General features: G+C 35.8%; 1 protein-coding gene across 1 annotated transcript in view; it reads left to right on the forward strand.

Annotated features, from left to right (window-relative positions):
- The first annotated feature begins 598 nt into the window (after positions 1–598).
- NEK9 (NIMA related kinase 9) overlaps positions 599–26,318 on the forward strand; it is a 38,981-nt gene continuing 13,261 nt past the window's right edge. The window contains exons 1-14 of the mRNA XM_031952504.1: positions 599–1,793; positions 4,211–4,388; positions 7,999–8,054; positions 8,609–8,679; positions 9,875–9,980; positions 11,919–12,050; positions 14,915–15,025; positions 15,614–15,678; positions 16,495–16,545; positions 16,986–17,178; positions 20,699–20,843; positions 21,723–21,923; positions 22,275–22,321; positions 25,292–25,447. Of these exons, the coding sequence (XP_031808364.1) occupies positions 1,554–1,793; positions 4,211–4,388; positions 7,999–8,054; positions 8,609–8,679; positions 9,875–9,980; positions 11,919–12,050; positions 14,915–15,025; positions 15,614–15,678; positions 16,495–16,545; positions 16,986–17,178; positions 20,699–20,843; positions 21,723–21,923; positions 22,275–22,321; positions 25,292–25,447 (1,752 nt within the window). The 5' untranslated portion in view covers positions 599–1,553. The remainder of the gene's footprint in view (positions 1,794–4,210; positions 4,389–7,998; positions 8,055–8,608; positions 8,680–9,874; positions 9,981–11,918; positions 12,051–14,914; positions 15,026–15,613; positions 15,679–16,494; positions 16,546–16,985; positions 17,179–20,698; positions 20,844–21,722; positions 21,924–22,274; positions 22,322–25,291; positions 25,448–26,318) is intronic.

The raw sequence follows: 26,318 nt of genomic DNA on the forward strand, positions 1-26,318 counted from the left end.
TTAGCTCCGGCTCAGTATATCAAGTATATACCATCTCAGCAAGGAATAGTTTCAATTCTGGAGCTAAACAAAAAGAAAGATCCAATGGAATCTTTAAGATTAAAAATTAATAAGAAAATTCACTTCTAAAAAATATGACTTAAAAGGGGGAAAAAGAAACCCAATGCACCCCCTCCCTTTTCTTGTCCTTTGCATTATTTTCCTTGGCAGCTTTGGCTCATCCCAACCCCATTCTTATAGGACTTTGATAAATCCTTTTATTTTTCCTTTACTACTTGCATTTGTTTCCATCTTCCCTAATTTTTTATTTTTAACATACTACGGTGATGAATTCCCTGTGCACCTGAACAATTTCCTTAACAAAACACAGCTATTTCTAAAAAAGCTCATCCTTAATAGTCTCCTATCTTCTAGGGCTGACTTCCTATGTAGAAATTTATTTTTTGGGGTCCCAAATTTTCTTAAGATCTAGGTCACATTTTTCATCTATTTTCTTAAGCTCTAGAATACACGCCTTATCTCTCATCTTCCTTTTCTTTCACAAGTAGAGTCGTCATTTCCTTCCCATCACTTCCACTTTAGTAAGCCTTCCTCCTGCTCGGTGAAAATCAGATGCAGAATACAAGTTCCCTTTGGTTGGGGCTGTTATTATATTATGATGCTAAAGCAGGTAGGGCAGGGGATAGAGCACCAGACTTGGGATCTCGAACTCCAGACCCTGCGATGCTCGGGACAAAAGTGACCGAGTCTCTTGGCTTGTTTCCTCACGGTAAAATAGTATTCCCAACCCACAACAGGTTGCTATGAGAAGCAAATGAGCGCAGTCGCATAAATCTCTGCTACGTACGGCGACGCTTTCAGTAGAATACAAGGGAGAACAACGGAGCAGCCCAGCCCGACGCCTGCATGCACGCCTGCGGACTTGATTTACCAAATGAGAGCTGGGCTTCGGGGAAATGCGGACAACTCCGCTTACCACAGGGAGGACTGAACCGTGACCCGTTATTAACAATATTATCGGTAACCATGTGGGTGTTGCTAATGATACCGTCTGACGACAAGACGAGGCCCTAGCTGACGCTGCGCCCCTATCCCCGGCCTGGGCAGCCCAAGCTCGGCCCGAGTGACCTCCAAAGGACCCTCCCCCCAACCCCCCCTTCTCCCGGGGCTCCTGCCTCCCGACCTACGCGCTCTCCCGACCTTCCCGCTGCTCCCGCCACCGGCGGGGGTGCGGGGCAAAGCTTTCCTCCCGAAATCAGGGAGGACTGCGGCTAGGCTGGGGGAGGGGGAGGCAGCGAGGAAAACGCTCGGGACCGGAAGAGGACGCAAGTACTTCCGAGCCAGGAGCCGAGACGGCCAACATGGACCCTCCCGCGTCCGCGGGGCTGGCGGAGGGGCAGTGCAGGCGCTGAGACGCGGGCAGGAGCAGCCGCCGCCGCCGCTCCCCCCGGTCGGGCCTTTGTCGGGGCCTCCCCACCCCCCCCACCCTCCCTCTCCGGGTCTGCTCCCTTCCCTCCTCCGGCCCGGCCGGCCGCGGCGAAGCTGCCTCCGCCATGTCAGTGCTGGGCGAGTACGAGCGACACTGCGACTCCATCAACTCCGACTTCGGGAGCGAGTCCGGCGGCGGCGGCGGCGGCGGCGGCTCCGGCGGCTCGGCATCCAGCCCCGGCGCCGGCTCGTCCGCCCGCCCCGGAGGCGGCTTCCCGATGGAGCAGGAGGAGTTGCACTACATCCCCATCCGGGTCCTGGGCCGGGGCGCCTTCGGGGAGGCCACGCTGTACCGGCGCACCGAGGTAGAGCGCAGCCGGAGCCCCCCGGCCGCCTGCCCCCCGGCCCCCCCCCCCCCCCCCCCTTCCCCCTCCATCTCACGCGGGTGGAAACTGGGGCTCCTCTCTCAGCTTCGTCGTCCGGAACGTGGAAGAGCTCTGCTGTCTTTAGTCTTTTCTCAGCTCTAAAAAGGGAAAAAATGTCCCCTAACTTCCCTTTTCTCCTTTCTCCTCTTTCTTTTCCTAAACCCCGTTTCATTTTCTTCTTCCTGTTCCCTTTACTCATTTATCTCCACTTTACAAATATAAAAACGGAGATTTTTCATCTCTATTCCTCAGTCTTCTCATCTGCAAAATGAAGTCCTATTAGATTATTGCAAGACTTCTTTTCAGTTCTAAAAAAACATTTTCTTATAATCTTTCAATCTTTCAATATTCCTTTTCACTAATTTCCTTTCCCCCCATGTCTTCCCCCCTTTTCCTTTCTTTTCCCTGTTCCTTTTCCTTTTTCCTTTCCCCGTATACTATTCCTATATTATAAGTGCAGAAAGGAAGACTCTTAATCTCCTTGTTCTTCTATTTCGGCATCTCTAAAATGAAGGAGCTTTGCTAGATTATCTCCAATCCTTTCTCAATTCTAAAAAGAAAAAAAAATCCCTAACCTTCCCTTTCTCTTTTTTCTCAAACCCAACTCCTTTCTCCCCTTCTCTTTTCCTTCCCTCTTCTGTTTCCTTTTCCTCTACCCTTTTATATGGGGCATCCCAGTGTATTCATTCAAGTGAATGCCTCTGAGATTATGAAGCTGGGAAGCTGGTATTTTTTTTTTTTTTTTTTTACTCACCTAGTATCCTATCCCAGATCTCTAGCATCAATCATGTCTTGACTAAAGCTCCATATCAGTTTAGTATTTATCAGATTCTCATGGGGCATGGTCCCTGGTATCATCTTCTCAATCCGCTGTTCAACATCACTCTCACGGGAAGATTAGCATCATTACTTATCTGCCGTTTTGATAAAGTTTGAACTAGAGGCATTGCCATGAATGCCTTCTGTCTTCTATTCCCTTCCTTTTTAAGTCTCTGAACAGTTTTTTTGGTAGTATATTTTCCAAATGGCCAGATGTCTTAGTATTCTTCCCAATCTTATGCCTTTCTTCTGCAGTAGTCCCTCTCTGATACCACCCTTCCTTCCCCCCAAAAAAGTCCTTGCAATTATTGTTTTTAAATTCTGTCATACTCACACACTTAAGACTGTTCTTAAAGATCATTGGGAAGTTCCAGCTATTTTAGGATTCTGCTTGGTTTCTCTAACAGTGTTTTATCACAAGAATCCTGAACCTTGTATTGATGTCTTAGAGTAAGCTTAAAGTAAGCTAGGAACTTTTGGTTGTACCCCTAAAGCCTACTATTACAGTTCCAAAGAAGTCCAAATTCTGAATGGTTAAGTATTTATTGATGACCTAAATGTGCTGGAAGCATTATGTATTTTGTTCATCTATATTTCTCTATCTTGAACTTAAACCCCTTTTGTGTATTTGTAGATTTTAGGGTCACATTGGAGCCTTAAATGGTTTGGGTCAATTTCTTCCATTTTTGTTCCTTCATTTGAGGATGAAGACACTGAGACCTTCAAAGAATCAGTATAATGAGAAGTGGGGACAGTAGAAACATGTCAGATAATTATTTAGAAAGATCTCCCCCTACACTGAGACTTTTGGAAGAGGCCCATAAATATCCTATATTCATGAAGCATCTTTTGTGAGAAGATTGCAGAGATACTTTGAAAAGTAAATTGTATTTTGCATCTGTAAGATGTTACTAATTCTCTATTTTTAAGATTTCCCTCATAGTAAGGTTGTTGGGAGATGAAAGTTATTACCTGAGGTCAGAGATGGCCCAAAAGACCAATAAAACTCAAGTTAAAGTTCTATATCTGACATATACTGGCTATGTGATCCTGGGCAAGTTGATGTAATAATCTCATTTTCATGTTAAAAATTAGAATAGTTAATACTTTCTTAACAAATAGTATATGTAAACCATTTTGCTGACCTTAAAGAATTATGAAATGCTAATTTTTACTTCCTGCTTCCCTATTATCTCTTCTACTTCCACTATCCTCCTTAAAATATTGCTTTGTTGGATCTTTGCATTCTATCCTAGTCCATGTTTTCCACCATATTTTAGACCTAGATCTTGCATTTCATAAACCAGCTGGTATACCAAACAGTTTATTAAATATTTTCCTTTTCCTAACCTAGCAAATTACTAATATTGATAATTATATGGTCTCTGCCTAAAGTCTGTTTTGTTTCTTTTTAAGGAAAAAAATATTAAATAAGCAAGTATTTGTCCATCTGGCCTTTCTAGGCTTGTGGACCCAGATGTGGATTCATTGACTTCCAGGAAAGAAGAAAGCACCATACTTATGTTACTGTGTTATAGGATGACTCATTGGTTGTGTGGAAGGAAGTTGATTTGACCCGATTGTCTGAGAAAGAACGTCGTGATGCCTTGAATGAAATTGTTATTCTGGCTCTGCTACAACATGACAACATTATTGCCTACTACAATCACTTCATGGACAATAACACCTTGCTGATTGAACTTGAGTACTGTAATGGTAAGCACAGATCTTAGTGACACTTCCTCTAAGATACTTTTATTAATTGCACAAAAGAATTGTCATCTGTAATAAGGAGTGTAAATGTTTTCAGAAGAAATGATCTAGTCCCTAGAATGTTTTGAATTTATAACAGCAAAATAGATGGGACTATTGTTTCTATGATTATGAATTTCTGCCACAGTGTCAGCTTATTCTCTGAACCATGGTCCTTAGACATTTTTTAGTAACTTCATTTCAGCACATTATACAAACTTCTACCACAATCCCATTTGAATCCCTTACAGTGTATAAACCCCTTAAATAGTTAAGTAAAATAACATGAAGAGATTACTTAACTGGCCTGGAACTTCATACTGAAGTTGTTTCCCATCATTTGATAGAAAGGATGAAAATATGCTTTATGACTTTGTAACAGTCTTCTCATATTTTTAATCTAAATTTTCCTGACTTTTAAAGATATCTTCATTTACATTTTTGTAGAAAGTAAAAGTAACCCCCTTCTTCATTCTCAATATGTAGTCATTGACAGGTATCATCTCTTGTACCTTCACAACATTTCTCTTATCTGCCCTTTTCTTTCTACTCATACAGAAGTGCCTTTTTTTTTTTTTCCACTCATGACTTTGAATGAGATAGCTAGGTGATACACTAGAAATTGAGTTCAAATTCAACCTAAGACACTAGCTGTATGAACTCAAGAAATTCACTTACCCAGTTACCTCAGTTTCTTCATCTATAAAATAGAGACAATAACAGCACCCTCTCCATGCTGTCTTGATCAAATGAGATAATATTTTTAAGGCACTTAGCAGAATGCCAAGCACATGGTAAATACTGTATAATTGCTAGTGATTAGCTATTGTTATTATTATAAATTCATACTCTCATTACCTCTCATTCTAAAAGTATTCTAATTAGTTTTTCTGTTTCTGTTTTCTCCATTCTCCAATCCATCATCCATGTAATTGCTAAAATAATGTAATAGGTTCCTAAGTCATGGATCACTTCCTGTCTAAAAATTTCAGTAGCTCTTCATTGTTTATAGGATAAATTACAAACTGTTTTACCCAAAATGTAGAAACCTCCATAATCCATGGCTCTTCCACTTCATTTTCCTACTTATTTTTTATTGTTCCTCTTCATTAATTCTATATTCCAGCCAAACTGTACTTCCAGCTATTTCCTGAACTTGACACTGTTTCATGCCTCTTTATAGTTACATAAACCATTTCCCAGACCCAAAATGCATTCTTCACCTCTACCTTTCAGAAGTATTGGCGTCCTTTACAACTCAACTCATGTGTTCCTTCTTTTGTTAGAGCCTTCTCTGACCTACCCTGTTACTAATGCTATCTCTCATATTTCCTTGTAGTATATTTATATATATATAGTACTTAATTCTTTATGTATCATTTTTCCTGGAGGATGGAAATTTTTTGATGGCTGGGACTGTTTTCTTTGTGTTTTTGTTATTCCCAGTGCCTTGCATATAGTAATTACTCAATACTTTTTATTGGAGTGTAAAAACAAGAATACAATTGCTGGGTCTAAGAGTTTGTACAAGTTTGTACAATTTTCTTGCATAATTCCAAATTATTTTTCAGAATGGTTGAACCAATTTACCAGTTTCACTAGCAGTAGAATTATGGTCCTGATTTCCCATTGTCCCTTCAATACTGAATTTTTCCATCTTTTACCATTTTTTTTTTTTTCCAATTTGATGGCCGTGAGGTAATAGTTCAGAGTTGTGTCAATTTGAATTTTTCTGATTACTGATTTTAAGCACTTTTGTATGTGATTGTAGGTGTTTTATTTTTCTGCTTTTGAAAACTATTTATATCCTTAGACATTTTCTGTATTTAGGCTGAGTTCTTAATCTCATAAATTTATGCCAATTATGTATAAGTTTTGAACATAAGACTTTTATTAAAGATGTTTTATGCAAAGATTTTTATTCCCCACTCCATAGCTTCTAGTTGCATTTATTTTTATTTGTACAAAAACTTTTTATTTATATGTAAACAAGTAGTCTGTTTTGTCTTTTATAATAGCTGTGGCTATTCATAAATTCATCCCCTTAGCCCTAGGTATAAGAACACTAACCTTCTATTTTCCTTTAACTTCATATTAATGTATATATTTAGTTCATTTATTCATTTTCACTTTTAAGTTGTTTCATTTGTCACCATGGGTAAATACTTCTTTATATAGTAATCAGCTTGTGAGGAAATCCTCAGTTTGGAACCCCTTGTTTTGCTGGGGAGATTCAGGAGTTAAATTATTTTCTCTTAGTCTATAAATTCTTGGACCATCTCTTAACCCAAATTTTGTATCTCCCTAATCCCAAATAGAATACTCTTTACAAAGTAAGTCCTTAATTAATTACAAAGTAAGTCCTATAATTAATTGTTTCTTTTCCCATATCAGAGAAAGTCTCAAAATATCTTCCCAGACAATTTCACTCTTGTATATTTCAGTTATTCTTGATCCTAATCAAATATATTTGGAAATATTGTGATTTCTGAATTAGTAGAAATTGCAAAAAGTTAATTTTTCCATCATGGTTAGGATAAATGAAAGCAAATGATAGAATTAATAAAACTTTTGCTTTCTAAATTTCAGGGAATTCAAGATGCAAAGTTTAGCTAAGCTTGAAATATAATTTATAAATGGAAGTAGAAAAAAGTAAGGCAACCTCTATAGGGAAATGTGCAGGAGAGAAGTAATGAAAATTTCTTATTCAATGGGAAAAGGTAACTTAGTTATCTGTTAATGATTAGGGAGAACTTAAGGGTGGGACCTATGTACAGAAATATTTTTCATTTAATAAAGGGGAAAAATTGTCTGGTTAATGGACCTAAAGACACCAAAACATCTAATCAACAGAAAGACTTGGTAAAGCAACATCAGAGGAAGCAAAATAGATGATACTAATCATTTCAAGGCTTAATCTAGTGGATCTCTTTAAGATCTTTTCCCCCTCTAAATCTTAGGATCAATGTGACCTTAGTTTTATTTATTATATTCATTATTTACAGACCTTTTGTTCTCTTCAGTCTTTTCTAAAAATACCACCTTTGCTTTTGAGCATTTAATCTTCTTGATGTAGGGGTAAAGTAACCTTTTTTAAGGCAACTGTGTTCTGTGTTACCTTAATTCTTTATGCAAGGTATGTTGGGCTTTCATGAGAATTTTTATTATTTTCCTCCTAAAATGTTGTATTATATACATATATGTGTGTGTGGCAATTTTTTCCAATGTGAAAATAGACTTGATTCCCTTTATTTTGAAATAAAATATGCTTGATTGACCCATCCTATTCTAGGACTATTCCCCAGTTTCTCATAAGCAGTATTTATGGGTTCTATCTATATGTTTTCAAATCCAAAGATCTTCATAGTAAGGGAAATTTTACCTGAGAGAAAAGTTTCTCAGTGTATTTAAGAAATGGAAAGCCAAGAAATGTTTTTTCCTACGAAGAAGCCTCGAGAACTCTGCCTTTCCTATGTGGGTGGATAAATCACCAAAAGATAAAGGAGCCAAACATCACTCCATCAATTAAGGAGAGCTTTTCTCTAAATGTTCTTTTTTCATTGTTTAATTTTAGGAGGAAACCTATATGATAAAATCCTGCGTCAGAAGGACAAATTATTTGAGGAAGAGGTATTTCAGATTAATATGGAAGGGGCTAGAATTGTTCTTTAATAACTCTAACTTTTGGGGTTCTTTGCTTATGTTTGCGCATTTCTCACCTGCTCCCGTCACTCTGCCCAAAGCCTTTCTAGGTTTGGGACATTCAAGAGACTAAAAAAGTAGTTTCTCATGAAGATGAAGGTTGTCCATAGTAAACTTTTAAGTTTTTCTTCTCACAAAATGAGGCTTTATAAGCTCTCCAAGGCTGCATTTCTGCTTACTGATCTTTTTGTTATCTACAGTTCTCCTTAGAAACTTGCTTAGGTTTCTTGCCCGCATGTATTCATTCCAAAAGTTCACAAAAGTCTGTGTCACTGGTGTACTTTGTAATTGCATTAAAGCTGTTTTATGATGGTGATCTGCTTTTGCTTTCTATGCCTGCTCTTCTGTCATGTACTGCTCAACCAGCAAGAAGGACATTTATTTTGACTTGAAATCCAACTTTAGCTGCAGCTTCTTTTGTGTTCTCTTTTCAATGAATTTATTTGCTTCAATACAAAATATCATTTCTTCTGTCTTTATAGATGGTGGTCTGGTACCTGTTTCAGATTGTATCAGCAGTGAGCTGCATTCACAGAGCTGGGATACTTCATAGGTAATAAATGAAAAGAAGTTCAGTGATCTAACCATGATTAGGGAAGGGTAAAACAGTCAGTGCTTCCGTATACACTTTTTGTTTTCTTGATAGCATAGTAACATCTTTTTCAAAAGAATAAAATTTAGAGATGAAAGAATGAGTAATGGTGGATGTAATTCTTAGTTCCTGAGATTAAACTAAGTTTGTGCTATAGACACATCTTCCTAATAGCTAAACACTAATTAAGATTATTAGTGTTCATTTGCTAGTGAAAACTGTAAACTTTAGACTTCAATAAATTCATGCCCACACCCCACTTTTCCTAATACAGAGGAAATTATATTAGATTAATTAAAATGCAAAGCAAGTTATTTTTCTGAGCTGCTCAGAAAAGTTGAAAGCACTACTCTTTTGTGCTTACATTATTTTTGTTTAATTTAAATCATTTCCTGTTATGATGATTTATATTGTAATTATTTCCAAATCAAGGAATAAGACCATATTGAGATCATATCCAGCCTACAAACTTTTATTGAGTAAATCATTAATCACTGGGATTTATAATATATAGTCTTCTTTTTGATATTTGTTGAGTGGTGGTGGTTGCATGTTAATTTATTTTTCAAAGAGGTTAGCTTTATTACTATGAATTGTACACATCCCTCAGCAAGGGAAGCCAAAGAATGAATCTGATATTACTTTAAGCTGGTCATGTAGAAAACATATAGAAATGTAACCTATAAAGATAATAATGGTAACATAGTTGGCCACATTGCTTGCTGAGACTTTCCCTTGATAACGTGGAGACTCTAAAACTAATCAAAGGTAATATAATAAAATTACTTTAATGTCTTTTCTTCTAAATTAATTGTTTGCCAGAGAGTTGTGCTTGATAAAGGCAGCTCATCCTGGAGGGATGAACATAGCTTTTATCATCTTTCTCTTCCACCCTTCTAGGGGTTCATTCTGTGGAAGACATATGGAAATTCTTTGGAGAATTTGAAGATTTGTATTATTTGTTCCTCTTTTGAACTATAGTATATTAGGTTGATAGTCATTGTATTGAGATTTTGATTAGGATCTGAGTAGTAATATAATAGTGCTTGTGCTGCATTAATAGTGTTGCTAGAATGAACTAGAATTGAGCCCTAAAGAAAGAAAATTAAAAAAAAGAAATTAATACAGGGATTCAATATGTATTGCTCTTTTTCAGAGATATAAAAACTTTAAATATTTTCCTAACTAAGGCAAACCTAATAAAACTTGGAGATTATGGGCTGGCAAAGAAACTTAATTCTGAGTACTCCATGGCTGAAACTGTAAGTACATATATTGCCATTGTGTTAAGTTAGTGGCTTTTCTCTTTTCTTTCTACTGTAGGATACAGCAATTTTGCATACTCTGTCTGTGTCATCTAGTTCATAATGATCCTAGACCTAAAATTGGAAAGAACCTTAAAGGCCATTGGGGCAGCCCCTTGCTTTACAGATGTGAAAGTTAAAGCCTACAAAGGTTAAATGACTTGCAAATTCATAAAATTAGTGTCAGAAGTGGGCTTTGAAGCCAGATCCTTTTCCTCTGGAGCCAGTGCAGTGCTCTTTCGACAGCACTATATGTATCTGACTTAATCTTCAAACTAGTATTTAGTAATAATTCTTCTGAGGCAAGTTTTCAGGAGTTTTTTTTTCTTATACTTAAAATACCTATTTTTATGTTTCTGCTTCCATGAGTCTTTGTTTATACACAGCCTGTTTTTACATTCTCTCTGAGCATTATCTAGTTATCATTATTTAGTCATTTCAGTTGTGTCCAACTTTCTGTAACCCCATTTGAGGTTTTCTTGGCAAAGAGACTGTGGAGGGATTTGTCATTTTCTTCTCTGGCTCATTTTACAGATAAGGAAACCAAGGCATACAAGGTCATCCAGCTACTAAGTGTCTTAAGTTGGTTTTGATCTCAGGTCTTCCTGATTCTAGGCCTGGTGCGCTATCCATTATGCAGCTTAGTTGCATGGTCATTTTACAATACTTCCTTTTAAAAATTTGTTTAAAAGTTAAGATACTATTTTTCTACAGTTTCTAGACATCCCCAGATATGCATCCTGGGAATAAACTAGATTTACAAATCACTACTTTAGGGACTCAGATTGTTTTGGATGATGACAGCTGTCAGGAAGAGAGTCAAGAACATTATTGAGGCTTGAATTTTTAGTTGCTTTTGTTTTGTCAGTTAAAATTCAAGAAAACAAACCACAGAAACAGAAAATTTATCATAACTTTTCTCTTCTAAAAACTTTTATCTGCCTTGCTGTCTTATTTCTTCATCTCTACTCTTAAAATTCTACCTATCTTTTAAGACCTAACTCACAAGTTGCCCTTCCCCTTAAACCTTCCCTGATTTTTCTAGTCCTACAATAGGAAGTTCTCTTTCCTTTACTTGTGCCTAGAACTTTATATATTATTTCTTGTGTGCACTTACCACCTTCCATTTTGTTATAGTTATTTGTGTTTCATATCACCTCTATTGTGTTGTATACTCTTTGTATCTTTTCTAGACCAGTGATGTGCTCATACTAGGTATTTGTTTGTTGAATTAGCCTGAATAACTGGACAAAAGTAGTGACTCTCATACTTAGTAAAAACAAGTGTAGTCCTTTCTTTTAGGATAAGAAAGACTATATACCAATGAACTATATACCGATGGAAATGTGGAAAACACGTTTCCAAAGCCATTCTGGTTGGATATACTTGTCAAAATGGGAGCAAATGTAGGAAGCTCCATTATTGGCGTAGATATAAAATTGAGACATGATAAAAATTTCCTTGAAAACAGTGCATTTTAGAAGAAAAAGCCAATAACTCCACAAATCATTTTATTCCCCTCACTTATAGCATCTTCCCCCTTGATGAACTTTTGGCTGGTATATTTGTTTCTGTGAAGCTTGAAAAGTAGCTTAAGTATTTAAGTGCTTCTGCATGATGGAAATGAAATCCTGGAGCACTTGGGCCTCTCAAATGATTTCACTATATTTTTTTCTGTACAAGTGTTTCTTATATAACAGGCATTGAGTAAATTTGAATTTGAAGAGACTGATAATATTTCCTCAGATGAGCCATATATAATATAACTGAATTCTATTTCTGATATTTTATTTGAGGCTTCTAAAATGATCTCTTGGATAATCAAATTTAATGAGATGTTAGCAAAAGGAGCCTTAGGAAACTGGACTAATTAGAAAAAATTTTTTTTTTGTTTAGCTTGTGGGAACCCCATATTACATGTCTCCAGAACTCTGCCAGGGGGTGAAGTACAACTTCAAGTCTGATATCTGGGCAGTAGGCTGTGTTATTTTTGAGCTGCTCACCTTAAAGAGGACCTTTGATGCAACGGTAAGTTGTGTGTTTTCACTATATAAAGGTGGTAAAAGTTGATTAACAGGGAAAATTTTCATTTGTCTATGAGATTCTAATTTTGTTAAATTTGTTCATTTTAGTGTGTGTGGTATTGTGATGATAGCTCACTTTTGTGTGGTGCTTTATAGTTTACAAAGGATTTCCCTCATAACAACCCTGTGAGGTATGTAGTACAATACAAGTATTATCATCATTTTATAGATTATTACATCTACAAACAGGTACAAACTAAAAAAATTAATTGCAGTTGATGGTAAGATGTTCCAATTTGGGGAACTAGATCAGTTGTTTTCTTTTGTTTTTATATCACATTCATTTCTAAATATATCTATTCTTCTTTCCTGGTTGGGGACAGTTAGGTGGCTCAGGGAACTCCAGGCCCAGAGTCAGGAAGACTCTGAGTTCAAATTTGCCCTCAGATACTTAAATTGTGTGATCCTTGGCAGGTCACTGAACCCTGTTCATCTTAGTTTTGTTATCTGTAAAATGAGCTGGAGAAGGAAATGACAAACCCCACAAACCCCTCCAGTTATATTTTTCAAGAAATCCCCAAATAGTGTCATGAAGAATTAGATATGACTGAGGTGATTGAACTTTAACAACAACCTTTCTACCCATTGAGCTTTCCCTGGTGAAAGAGATTTAAAAAGAAAAAACAGTTCAGTAAAACCAAGCAAGGTGTCAGTCCCTTCTGACAGCAGGTGAGTTATTCCATGTCCAGACTCCCTCTTATTCTCTATATCACAACCTCTCTAGTAAAGACAGAAAGCTATTTTCTTATCTTTTCTTTGACCAAGTTTGATCATTATAGCATTCAGTTGTTATTGTACTTTCCATTGAAATTGTTGTACTCATTATATATGTTATTTTCCTGGTTCTGCTTACTTCGTTACCTATCATTTCATTTAAATTCTCCCAGGATTCTCTTCACATCCATTATTTCTTATAGAACAGTAATATATAGTATACATGTACCACATCTTATTTAGCCATTCCCCAGCTGATAGGTACCTACTTTGTTTCTTACCACACACAAAAAAAATGTTGTTAATAATTTTAGTATATGTGAGCTTTTTCAGTTTTTGATCTTCTTGGGGTGGTACCTGATAAGAGGATCTTTGGGTCAAAGGGTATAAACATTTTAATCGGTCTTCCTCCCTTTTCCCTTCTCTCTTCTCCCCTCTTTTTTTGAAAAGCATATTTCTGCATTGTTTAACAGATTGATTGGATCAAGCTTTACCAATAATAGTATGATAAATGTTTTTGTCTTCCTACTGACCTTCCACTATTGACTTTTTGCCAGTCTAGTGTGTAATAAAACCTTAGAGTTGTTTAAGTTTGCATTTCTCTTATTATTAATGATGTGGAGGATAGTTTTTTTTTTTGGGGGGGGGGTTGTTTTTTTGCTGAGGCAGTTGGGGTTAAGTGACTTGCCCAGGGAAGTGTTAAAGTCTGAGATCAGATTTGAACTCAGGTCCTCCTGACTTAAGGGCTGGTGGTCTATCTACTGCACTACCTAGCTGCTCGGAGGATAGTTTTTAATGGGTTACAGTTTTTTTTTGTTTTTTTTTTTTTAATGAAAATTGTTTTGAATCAGTTATGTTCTAAACTCAGAAGTACTGCAAATCACAAACACTGAGTTTTGTAGTATAAAATCTATGTCACACATGATCTCAAATGGTATTAATATAGTATGTGATTGTATAGTCCATGATTTACTTGTCATTATTATTCTTTATTTTTCTCTGAATTGAATTTCCCATGGAAAGAAGTATGCCCATATAATTAATCTAAGGAACTTGGAATTTGTAGACCTAGGTTTTAGATCTAGCCTGGTATTAGGCAAATGCTTCACTATCTATTTTAAATGAAAACTGTGAATTCAAATCATTTTATAAGTGTTTATGGAAAGGAGAAAAAAAAATTTGTACTAGTATTCAAGATGAGGTGCTGTCATTCTTGATAATGACCTAAAATGCAGTTCCTAGTGTTTATTTTTCCTTTCTCCTGGACAAAACTAGTTTATCATGGCAATGATTGTCTTATTTTGTGAATTAACATTTTATTTTGAGTCATTTCCTCTTAAGTAATTCATTATCTTAGCATCTTTCTTGGATTCTGAGTCTGGGTTATTTATTTGGTTTTTTTTGTTTTGTTTTGTTTTGGTTTTGGGTTTTTTTTGTGGCAATTGGGATTAAGCGACTTTCCCAGGGTTACATAGCTAATAAATGTTACGTTTCTGAGGCTGAATTTGAACTCGGGTCCTCCTGACTCCAGGGCTGGTGCTTTATCCACTGTACCATCTAGCTACCTTGAAACTATGTTGAGTCTTGATATTTACCTACCAGAATCACTGCTTTACATGCCAAAATAAAATGCAATAATTTCCAGGGCAAAAGAGCTACTGGAGGCAAAGAAACATGATTGTTCTGTATTTTCTTGTTAGTAGGTTCTGATTATGTTATACTCTTGTGTTATGCTTTCCATCCCTCACTTCCAGAATTTTTGGTTTGATTTTTCTTCCTTGCCTTGTCATGATTTTTATCTCTAAATGTGTTTGGTTAATTCAGTTATGTATTGTGATTTTGAGGTCCATAGTCAAGATTTCTATTTCTAATTATGGCCAATTAGCAATATTCAGTATAATAATCAATATCTCTGATACTGACCAAGTTTATTAAAAATGCATTCTAGTAGCTCATAAGGTATATTGGGTAAGAAAAGATACATTAGCATAAAACCATCACTACTACTTTAAAAAGATGACAGAACTAGAAAACTCAGTCTATATAGCATCGTTCTTTTATACAGAAGGTGACACATTCATCATTGACTCCTAGAATCCTCTTAATCTGTGTGTGAAGATTGTGCAAGGGATCCGTGCCATGGAAGTAGATTCCAGTCAATATTCTTTAGAGTTGATCCAGATGGTTCATTCATGTCTTGATCAGGTGAGCATGAATTGATTTCAGTTTGTCATTTTCTGTCTTATCCCCACAAACTGAGGCTAAGAGCAACCAAGAGAGTAAAATACGTATGTGATAATGTATGTATACTGTGATAATGCATAATGTACAAATATACATATTTACATACAGGTATGCATATGTGAGACATGTGTATTGTATATGTATGTGTATATTGTGTTTCCATGTGTGCATATGCACAAAAAAACACTTCACTGAGCTATATATATGCATACTTGTATGCAGAAGAAATTACAGTTTATGTACTGTGTTCTTCCATATTTAAAAAACTTAGTGAATTATTTATAAAATATACATAAATCAAACTATTTCCTGATGCTGTCAATTTGTTTGCTGTGGGTATTGTTAACAAAAACAAATAAACAGTATGCTACCATTCACATATTAATATAGCTGTCATAAGTTGAGTCTAGTGTGTTGAATCTTTTCAAACTGATATGCCAGCATGTAACAAATGGCATTTAACTATTGTTGAGCCCTTCTTAAGTGCAAGTGAAATGCTGAACCTGGCTTTTCCTTGAAAATGAATCCTCTCATCATTTTTTCCCTCAGGACCCTGAGAAGAGGCCCACTGCAGATGAACTTCTGGATTTTCCACTTCTCAGTAAACGCAGGAGGTAAATAGGCAAACAGGTCATTCTTTTGCCTTTTGGTAGAGTATTGTCTGGTTAAAGAGAGACCTCCTCAGAGAAGTCTAACTGAATCATTCAGATTGTGCTCAGTTTAAGATTTGTGTTTGTGTATGTGTGTGTGTATACACATGTATACGCATATATACACACATATATATGTACATATGTGTATATATATATCCTTTGATTTATACCTGATTCTCTCTTTTGTCTTAAAATTTTAGCTTCCCATCAGAATTTCTGCTTTGGTTGATTGAGGGAAATCAAAGTCTTTCAATTCTCTGGCTCATGTTTTTCCAAAAGGGCATTGATAAATTTATAATGTTTTATCTAGAAGAGCTCTCTTTATACTTCATACTTTTGAATCAAAAGTATTACTCGGTCTGCTGCTACAAATTGTGACAGAACTATTATCTCAAAGTATAGAGGCATACCCTGTAGAAAGTTCATAGGTCATAAGTATAGAGCTAGAAGGCATCTTAGAAGCCATCAATTGCAGTCCTCTTATTTTACAGTTAAAGAAACTGAGGCACAAAGAGATTCAGTGACTTTGCTATATAGTTAATACATGTTTGATGTGGGACTTGAAACCATCTTCGTAATACCAGAAAGAGTACCCATTTGCTATATCATGCTGCCTCTCCAATAGGAGTTGGAGTAAATGGCTGTTAAGATCTTTTTCATTTTTAAAGCCATAACCTTTTGGTAAGGTAGGAATCCAGCAACGTCTGTAAAGGATGTTGTCATAAAATAAATGCAGTCATCTTATTGTTTGATGTATTTTTACCTTTTTTCTGGCAGGGAGATGGAAGAAAAAGTCACCTTGCTTAATGGGCCAACAAAGAGACCAAGGTAATTGTACCATATTTAGTAGAATGGACTAATGAAATGGACTTTACCCTATTTTTGCCTTTACACACCTCTCTCTGATCTGAGCTTAGTCTGATGCCTTTTTTTTTTATTTGCATTTTGCCAGGAGTTCTCATTAGCTTAACCTTCTAACATTTATTTCTGGGAAGGAACGTAGTATAGGTGCCCAAAATTCTATATGAGTGGGCACTACTAAAATGTGAATGCTTCCGATCAAGTTGAGGTACCTTGGTCAAACTGTTACAGAGCCGCAGTGCTAGAATAATCAAGTATGTTATAATCAGGGATTAAGATTGGGAGAGTATTAAGTATGGAGAGGAAGAAAACTGCCACATCCTTAAATATCCATAGTCAATGGAAGCATTTCCATTTTGATTTAGTGTCTGTTAAGTGAGTTCATATTTTGTGGGATTTTTATACAGGTCAAGTACTGTGAACGAGACTCCCATTGCAGTGGTAACATCACGGACCAGTGAGGTTTATGTTTGGGGAGGTGGAAAATCTACCCCCCAGAAGCTAGATGTCATCAAGAGTGGATGTAGTGCCCGGCAGGTGTGTGCAGGCAATACACACTTTGCTGTGGTGACGGTGGAGAAGGAGTTATACACCTGGGTGGTAAGTGAGAGAGAAACTTTTCTCTAGTCCAGCATGCTAAGCAAAGGTGTCTCCTAGACAAAAAGTGCCTTAGTATTTTGATGGAAGGATCCATGCTACAAGATCCTAGAAATAAAAATAAAAAATCCTGATGGTTTGATTAAAGAAGACAAAAAGGATACTAAATAATCATTTTAAAGGTATAATTATAAATAATATCTTTATTAGCAGAAAGAGAAAAAATGTAATAAAGTCTATACCAAAAAACTTAGGGAGCAAAGAACAAAAGAAAACAAAATAGAATGGTATCCCAAGATTAGAATATATATCAATAAAATTGAAAGTAAGGAAACATTTTTTAAAATAAATAAATCCAAGAGTTGGTCTATGAAAAGACAAAAAACCTCCTAAACAATTAAGTCTAATTTTTTAAAAGTACAAACCCAAATCATGAGAATTAGAAATAAGAAGGAACCTATGAAAGAAAAACATTAAGAAAATTATTTGATACTGAGGTGCTAATAAATTTGAGAATCTTTCAAAAAAGAATGATTGTCTTTAAAATAAAATTCCAAACTAACAAAATAAGAAGTAGAGAGTCTGAGGAGACTAATTTCAGAAGATGTTATAAGATGGATGTTAAAGAACTGCCAGGCAGCAAGATTACAGCCCCCGATAGATTCACAAGTAAATTCCTGCCAAACAAGCCTCCATGAGTGAAGGAATGGATAAAGTATTGATGAAGTCCTTATTCTGTGCAAAATACTCGGAATGTTAAATAGAAAAATGAGGTATTTCCTTTTCTTTGAGGGCTCTTCATTCCAATGGAGGAGACAAGCAGATGGAAAATTTCAGCTCTAAGTCTGATGGAAAGATCCCCTAGTTCTTAGGCTGCTGCTGTTGTTGTTTGTCCTTGATTAGAGCAGTAAAACAAATGGAAATACCTCTTCTTTAATGTCTTTTCCATTGATAAAATTATTTGTTTCTGATGTTGAACCATTTGTTAGTGCCAAGCACTTTCAGGTTAACAAACAAATAATTCTAATAGACAATTAAAGAACGTAAAGAAAAATGGTAGACTTCTGAATTTATTTTGTTTGGAGATATTCGCATCCCCTTAAGCTAATGAAGACAAAACCTAGAAAGAAAATCACAGACCAATATCATTGCTGAATATTGACATAAAAATACTAAATAAAAACACAAAAAAAGGCTGCAGCTCAACAAATTACCCATCATGAACAACTAAGGTATAGAAATACAATTCATGGTTTGTTTTCCTATTAAATTGCCAACACAGTCTAACAATAAGAGAAAAATTAAGATGACATGATCATGTCATTAGATAGATTTTTGATTAAACTTTATACTCAAACTAAAATAATGAAAAGTAAAGGTATAGAAAGTTTTTGTTCATCATAATGATTTTAAAGCATATATTTGAAACCATAAGCTAACAGTAGAGAAGAGTAGTATTCCTATTAAAAGTAGCATTAAATAGGGAGTGTATTCCATATATTATTTGATATAATTTTAGAAATTTTAGCAATAGAGCATAAAAAACAAAGGAAATAAGCACTATCAGAAAACATGTTTAGATAACTAGAAAACCCAAGGTCAGGAACTAGAAATGAATGGAGACTCTACTTGTTCTTCTGGGTCCCAGGTTCTAGAAGTAGGAATAATGAATAGAAGTTATAAAGAGGCAATTTAGACTCTATATGAGGAAACATTTTCTAATAATAAAAGCTCTTCAAAGTCAAATGTGTGATGTTGAAAGATTTCATGAATGTCTTCTCACTTAAGATAGTCAAATGAAGGCTGGCTGACTATTTATTGGCTCAGTTATTGGTGGGATTTGGCAACAGTAAAGGGTTCCTAAATGCAATGACCAAAAATTAATTCAAAATCAAATATGTAATAAATCAGAAGTATTTCTGGCAACCTTGCCCATGGCATGTCCTGACTTCACTGCAGCCTTAGTTCTGAATATGTGCATTCTGTACTACGCATGTACAGACGCTTCCAGAAACATTTCATTTCAGATTTGAGATGGAATCACATAAAAATTTCTCAGACAAAATGAATGGAAAAAGTTTAAAAAGTCTTGATCTAGATAGCCTCAAGAGGTGTCTTCCAACTCAGATTTTATAATTCCTAAAACAGCAGTGTTTTCTTCTATGATCTATAATGAAATTTTATAGCTTCTTATCTTGGAAATGTTAATATGGGGCTAAATACTTAATGATATCATCAGCTCCCATGGATCTAATTATCATCCCAATGCTGATATGTAGATTATCATATCTATAGTTATCCCTTCTACATCAAGGTTTTCTTTATTACAAATTTGATATATTGCAGGTCAGTATAAGAAATTAAGTGAAAATTTTGGGAGAGTCTTGTGAAAGCTATAGACAGTACAAAAAACATTTAGAAAAATATATGCAGAATATTATATAATATCAACATTTATTTCTTTTAATATTATAAACACCCCATAACAGAACAAGAAAAATACTTGGACTTGTTCAGTGTGAAGGGAGGGCCAAAAAAATCATGCAAGGATTTTCCAGATTGTGAGGGTACTGTACCCTTAACCCCCATGATGGAAGAGATAACTGTACCTATCCTTCCCTAGCCCCTCTGCTGATCTCCAGTCTCTCATCTCCATCTGCCTTGCAGATACATCTTAAACTCAACATGTGCAAAATAAAATTCGTTGTTTGTTGTAATATAACCCCTCCTTTCCTATTTTCTCTCTCCCTGCCCCTTCTCTTATTACAGTTGAGGACACCACCATCTTCCAGGTCCCATTCCTACTTAATAAATTCTAGTGGCTCTCTAACACTTCTAGGATCAAATACAAAATGCTTCATAACTTGGTCCTCTCCCACCTTTCCATTCTTCTTATACTTTTCCTTCCATATATGCTTTTATCCAGAGACACTGGCTTCCTGATTGTTCCACACACAACATAGTCTATCTCTCAATTCTTATATTTTCTCTGATTGGCGCTCCCCCTGCCTGAAGTACTCTTCCTTCTTATCTCTCCCCTTTGGCTTCCTTCAACACCTAGCTAAAAACTTTTATAGCAAACTTTCCTTAACCCCTCTTAATTCTCGTGTCTTCCCTCTTTTAAATATTTCCTATTTATCCCATATCTACCTTGCTCTGTATGTATTTGTTTGCATATTGTCTTCCCCATTAAATTGTAAGTTCCTTGAAGGCAGGGACTGTCTTTTGTCTCTTTTTGTATCCTCAAAGCTTAGCACGTAGTGGGTGCTTAATTAAGTTTATTGATTGTGATTGAGACATTAGCTTCTTCAAACTTGTTAACAGCAGGTAGCTTAAGGGGTCTTGTTCTTATTTTAAAGTCTGTTGTGACCCTTTGGTAGCAGTTTTTACACTTTTAATCGCTTTTAAGTTTGTATCTGGTTTTTCCCATTCTTTTACTTTTTTTTAAAAATTCTCTTAGATAAGAACTAAACATGCCAAACTTAAGTCTTTCAAGATATATGTGTGTCTGTGTGTATTTTAGAACATGCAAGGGGGTACCAAACTTCATGGGCAGCTGGGCCATGGAGATAAAGCTTCATATCGACAGCCAAAGCATGTAGAAAAGTTGCAAGGCAAAGCAATCCATCAGGTGTCATGTGGAGATGACTTCACTGTATGTGTCACAGGTAAGACACGGCAGAAATATTTTTTTCTTTGTCATCATCCAAAAGCATTTCTTATGTATCTTTATAGTTCTGTGCTAAATTCTTCATGGGCTATGTTAGCATATCCCCTAGGACTTTGCTACTCTTCGGTTGGCAACTATGTGAATAGACATAGAAGATATATGTAGACATCCACAAAGCATTATGTGAGTATAGAAATGATATTGAACTGTATGGTCTGAATAAGGATGTTTTCATTATATGGTAAATAGGAAATTATAGACATTACAGGTATAGAACAGATAGGATCAGAGTATTCACTTTCTGCCATGTGATAAAAGAGGTGGAATTTCAGGCTAAAAAAGTCCTCTTTTACAGATCTTTCTAGGTAAAAACTTTCTATTCAGGAGTATAATTCAGTTTGTTTTTTAAGATTACAGTAACTCCAAGTACAACAGAATCAAAAAAGCTGAGATACGTTTATAATTTTGTCACTCACTACTATATGATTTTTGTTTTCTTTATATCCCCTAGTGATTTTGTTTTCCTATCTATAGTGTGAGGCCCTAGTGCAATTGTCTTATAGGAGGACTATTATTTTCTTAAAATTTTTAAAGTACTGATATTTCATGTAGCTTATTCTATTTATCACCTCTTGTCATCCTTTAAACTAAAATACTAACCTTTAATCACACACAAAGAAGGGTATTTTTTCCCTTCTTTGAATTGCACAGTTCTCATCTGTCAAATGAGGAGATCAGACAAGATGATCTTTCTAAGCCTACTCCTTACATTCTTGGATTTCAGTAGTTGATCCAGCTTTTATCATTTTACCCCTGCCTAGCTTTCTAGTTAGGCAGAGGCATTTACAACTGATGTCTTTTTTTTTTTTTTTGACAGATGAAGGCCAGCTCTATGCCTTTGGATCGGATTATTATGGTTGCATGGGTGTAGACAAGGTTGCCGGGCCTGAGGTACTAGAACCCATGCAGGTAGACTTCTTCCTAAACAATCCAGTGGAGCAGGTCTCCTGTGGAGATAATCATGTGGCAGTTCTAACACGAAATAAAGAAGTCTATTCATGGGGCTGTGGAGAATATGGTAGGTAGAGCCATGGCTCTAGCCATGTCTGCAGGTGTATGTAACCTGACTCTAATATTGCTTTGTGGTCTCTTTCTGATTAGTTGTATTAGAACTATTTGGGATGTTCTAATGTGGAATGTAGCTCATCCATTGATGGTCTTTGGAAATTGTATTAAGTTCATGGAATCCCGGTCAACTCCCTAGTCTTTGTAAAACCTCAGAACCTAGCAAATGAATAATTCCATCTAGCCTCTTTGAGAAATCAGTTCATTCATTAGAGGAAATTTCTTTAGAAAACTTTTTTTTTTTGGGGGGGGGCGTTATGTTTTTTTCTTCTCTTTATGTCTTTTTTCTTACTCTTTGTTATAGGACGACTAGGTTTGGATTCAGAAGAAGATTATTACATACCACAGAAGGTAAAATTTATACTGGCTTTTTCTGAAAACTTATCTAAATTATAGACTCCAGTAATAGGACTTTTCTCCCTAACTTCTTTGCTGGCTTATATTATACCCTGTAACTGACTGTTCCCTGTGGTTCTGTGCTGGTTCTTTTTCTCCTCTCAGTATATTCTCTATGTTGATAACTTCATTAGTTCCCATGGGCTTAACTGTTTCTATGGAGATGATTCTCAGATCTATACATCAGGCCCATTTTCTCCTCTCACTTTTAGTCTTACTGGATGTTCATCTTACTAGATGTACCAGAGACATTTCTGTTGATATCTTTTCAAAGTCTATGTGTAAGTCTCAGCATTATCCTCCATTCCTTATGCTCCTTTATCCTATATATTTAATAAATTACCAAACTTTACTGTTTCTACATTTTACAATATCTCTCACATCTGGAGTGTGAGAGATCCTTCACTACTTAGCTACTACCTTAATTCAGACTCTTAAAACTTCTCACTTAGATTATTATAATAACTTTTAAATTTATTTTCCTTTAAGTCTCTTACCACTCCAGTATCTTTTGTACACTGCTGGCAGAGTGATTTTCCTTAAGCACAAATTTGACAATATGATGTCTCTTCTTAACCAATTTCAGTGGCTTCCTATTAATTCTTGGATAAAATATAAAATCCTCTTTTTAGCTTGTAAATCCCTATACAACTTGGCCGTAATCTGTTTTTCCAGCCTCATTTCACATTACTCCCTTTCCCACACTCTGTGATCCATCCAAACTGGCTTTCTCTATCTTGCTCAATTACAACATTCCTGTCTCCCATCTCCACACTGGCCATCACTTGTGCTGCAAATATATTTCCTCCTCAACTTGGACTCACATAGCAACTCTCTTCTTTTATGATACATTTTAGATATCATAGTGTCTTCATGAAGCCTTTCCTGATTCTCCCACCTGCTCTTACTTTCCCATAATGCCTTGTATTTAACTACTTTTGCATGTGTGTAAAAGGATGGTTATAGTAAATGTATATTTGTATTATGTGTATGTATATAAGGACTTGTCTTCTCTGGTAGAGAAGCTATTTTAAGCTCATTGCCAGTAGGAATCATTTCATTCTTCCTAGTTCTATTCTGAATGCCTAACTCAACACTTGGCACATAATTGATGCTTAATAATACTTAATACTTGTTGATGGATTGATTCTTCCCCTATACACCTACTCTATTAGGGGTACATTATCATTCTTTCAGCCAGGCATAAATCACAGAGAAGAATGAAAAGGAGTTACTTGAAAGTACTCCTGAAATGGGAAGTTGTCACTGTATTCCTTGACTTTAAAGAAGCCAGTCATAGGACGTTGCACTCTAAAGGAAGCAAACTATCCCCAATGTTTGTAAGCCTGGTTACGTCATTTTCTTAGATCATTTCTTCCCCATTTTTATACATTCAATAGAAGGACTATGATTTGGAGTTTTTGTAGATTTGAAGGTTGGGGTTCTCATATCCATCTACTTTGTATTTCCCTCATATTCCTTTTTTTTACCATTCCAGAGCTGCTGAAGGATACTACTCTATGTGGAGTGATTTGAGTACAAAGAAATAGGAGTTGTTTCCCTTTTTATATATTTGTGTTATCTTGCTTGTAAAATGACTAAATTTGGACACTGTGAGGTAGTAACAAATTCTCTGTAATCTACTATATTGTTTCTAAATTCTATTGGTCAAGGGGAGAAAGTATGGGATCCTCCCATAATATCCCAAATGTCTTTCATTATGAGATCAAGGGCTGTTGTGAGACCTGCAAAAGAAATTTAACAATGGGCCTAGTAATGGTCTAATTCAATTAAACTTTCAACCTCTTTGATTTAAATTTTAGAATTTGGGCTCTTTGTTTAAAAATAGTAGCTTATAAACTACAAAACAGGTCTGAGAAGAAATAGAACCACCATTCTTTCTTTTCTTTTTTTTTTTATTTACAAGATATATGCATAGGTAATTTTTCAGCACCAACGATTGCAAAACCTTTTGTTCCAACTTTTCCCCTCTTTTCCCCCATCCCTTCCCCCCAGATGGCAGGTTGACCAATACATGTTAAATATGTTAAAGTATAAGTTAAATACAATATATGTATACATGTCCAAACAGTTATTTTGCTGTATAAAAAGAGTCGGACTTTGAAATAGTGTATATTTAGCCTGTGAAGGAAATCAAAAATGCAGGTGGACAAAAATAAAGGGATTGGGAATTCTATGTAATGGTTCATAGCTCTCTCCCAGAGTTCTTTCACTGGGTGTAGCTAGTTCAGTTCATTATTGCTCTATTGGAACTTATTTGGTTCATCTCATTGTTGAAGAGAGCCACGTCCATCAGAATTGATCATCATATAGTATTGTTGTTGAAGTATATAATGATTTCCTGGTCCTGCTCATTTCACTCAGCATCAGTTCATGTAAGTCTCTCCAGGCCTTTCTGAAATCATCCCGCTGGTCATTTCTTACCCAACAATAATATTCCATAACATTCATATACCACAACTTATTCAATCATTCTCCAATTGATGGGCAGCCACTCAAGTTTCCAGTTTCTGGCCACTACAAAGAGGGCTGCTACAAACATTCTTGCACATACAGGTCTTTTTCCCTTTTTTAAGCTCTTTTTGGGATATAAGCCCAGTGGAAACACTGCTGGATCAAAGGGTATGCACAGTTTGATAACTTTTTGAGCATAGTTCCAAATTGCTCTCCAGAATGGCTGGATGTATTCACAATTCCACCAACAATGTATTAGTGTCCCAGTTTTCCCACATTCCTTCCAACATTCCACATTATCTTTCCCTGTCATTCTAGCCAATCTGACAGGTACCACCATTCTTTCTGATATTTTTTCACTAGATAAAGTTTGAAGTAGTTTGATGTTTCACCACTACATAGTTAAACTAATTCATGTGTACTTGGAATTTTCCTAATTTGTTCATGTAGGTAGATGTGCCCAAGGCCTTGATTATAGTCTCAGTTCAGTGCAGCTGTGATGGAACGTTTCTTCTGACACAGTCAGGCAAAGTGCTGGCATGTGGACTCAATGAATTCAACAAACTGGGCCTAAACCAATGCATGTCTGGCATCATCAACCACGACGTGAGTGCTGCTCATCATCATCTTATCTACAGTGTCACAACTTCTCTAGGTTGGAATTTCTTTAGAATTTCTGTAATTGATAACTAGACAAGAGTTAAAAGAATGAATAAAACCTACCTAATATCAAGTGACAAAATTGAAGTTCTTTCCTTTTTCTGAACTAGGGACAGATAGATATATCAGAATTATAAAAAAGTATTTTGATGTTGCATCACCAGAAAGTGCTACTCCTATTTTTTACTAGGTTCAATAACCAAAAAACTAACCTGGGAATAAAATTAGATCTCCAGCTTGAGCTTATCCTTGTACATGGATCTTTTCAGGGTTGGTTAATAACATTTTCTTAAAATTTGAGTTAATCTGGTCTCAAACACTTAACATTGCCTAGCTGTGTGACCCTGGGCAAGTCACTTAACCCCAATTGTCTCAGGGAAAAAAAAAAAAGTTGAGTTAATCTTCAGAAGCTCTGTTTGATTTTGGGCTTTTTTTGTTGTTGTTTGTTTAGAAAAGGAAATGAGGAGCTTCTAAAATATTAAAATATTGGTCTGAAGGGAGCTTAGGAGTTTTTATATAAGAATTATACACATTCTAGGTATAAGCTGGTTATTCTCTTCTTAAATATCTCTTATGAAGGGAATTTTGTCTCTTCTATTTTATACCTATCCCAAAGGGCCAACTAAGATCAAATGAAACAATAATTGTGCATTTTATAAACCTTAAAGCCCTTTATCAATACAAGCTTTTCTTGTTATTCTATAACCCACTTAAATTCTCGATCTGGGTCTAAGCCTGTTTCTCTTTTTGCCTCCATCAGAGATAGTTAATTATTGTCTTTTTTGTGATAACCTCATCTACTTGAAGGCCATTGATA

Source organism: Sarcophilus harrisii, chromosome 2 (genome assembly GCF_902635505.1).
Source record: "Sarcophilus harrisii chromosome 2, mSarHar1.11, whole genome shotgun sequence".
Lineage (NCBI taxonomy): Eukaryota > Metazoa > Chordata > Mammalia > Dasyuromorphia > Dasyuridae > Sarcophilus > Sarcophilus harrisii.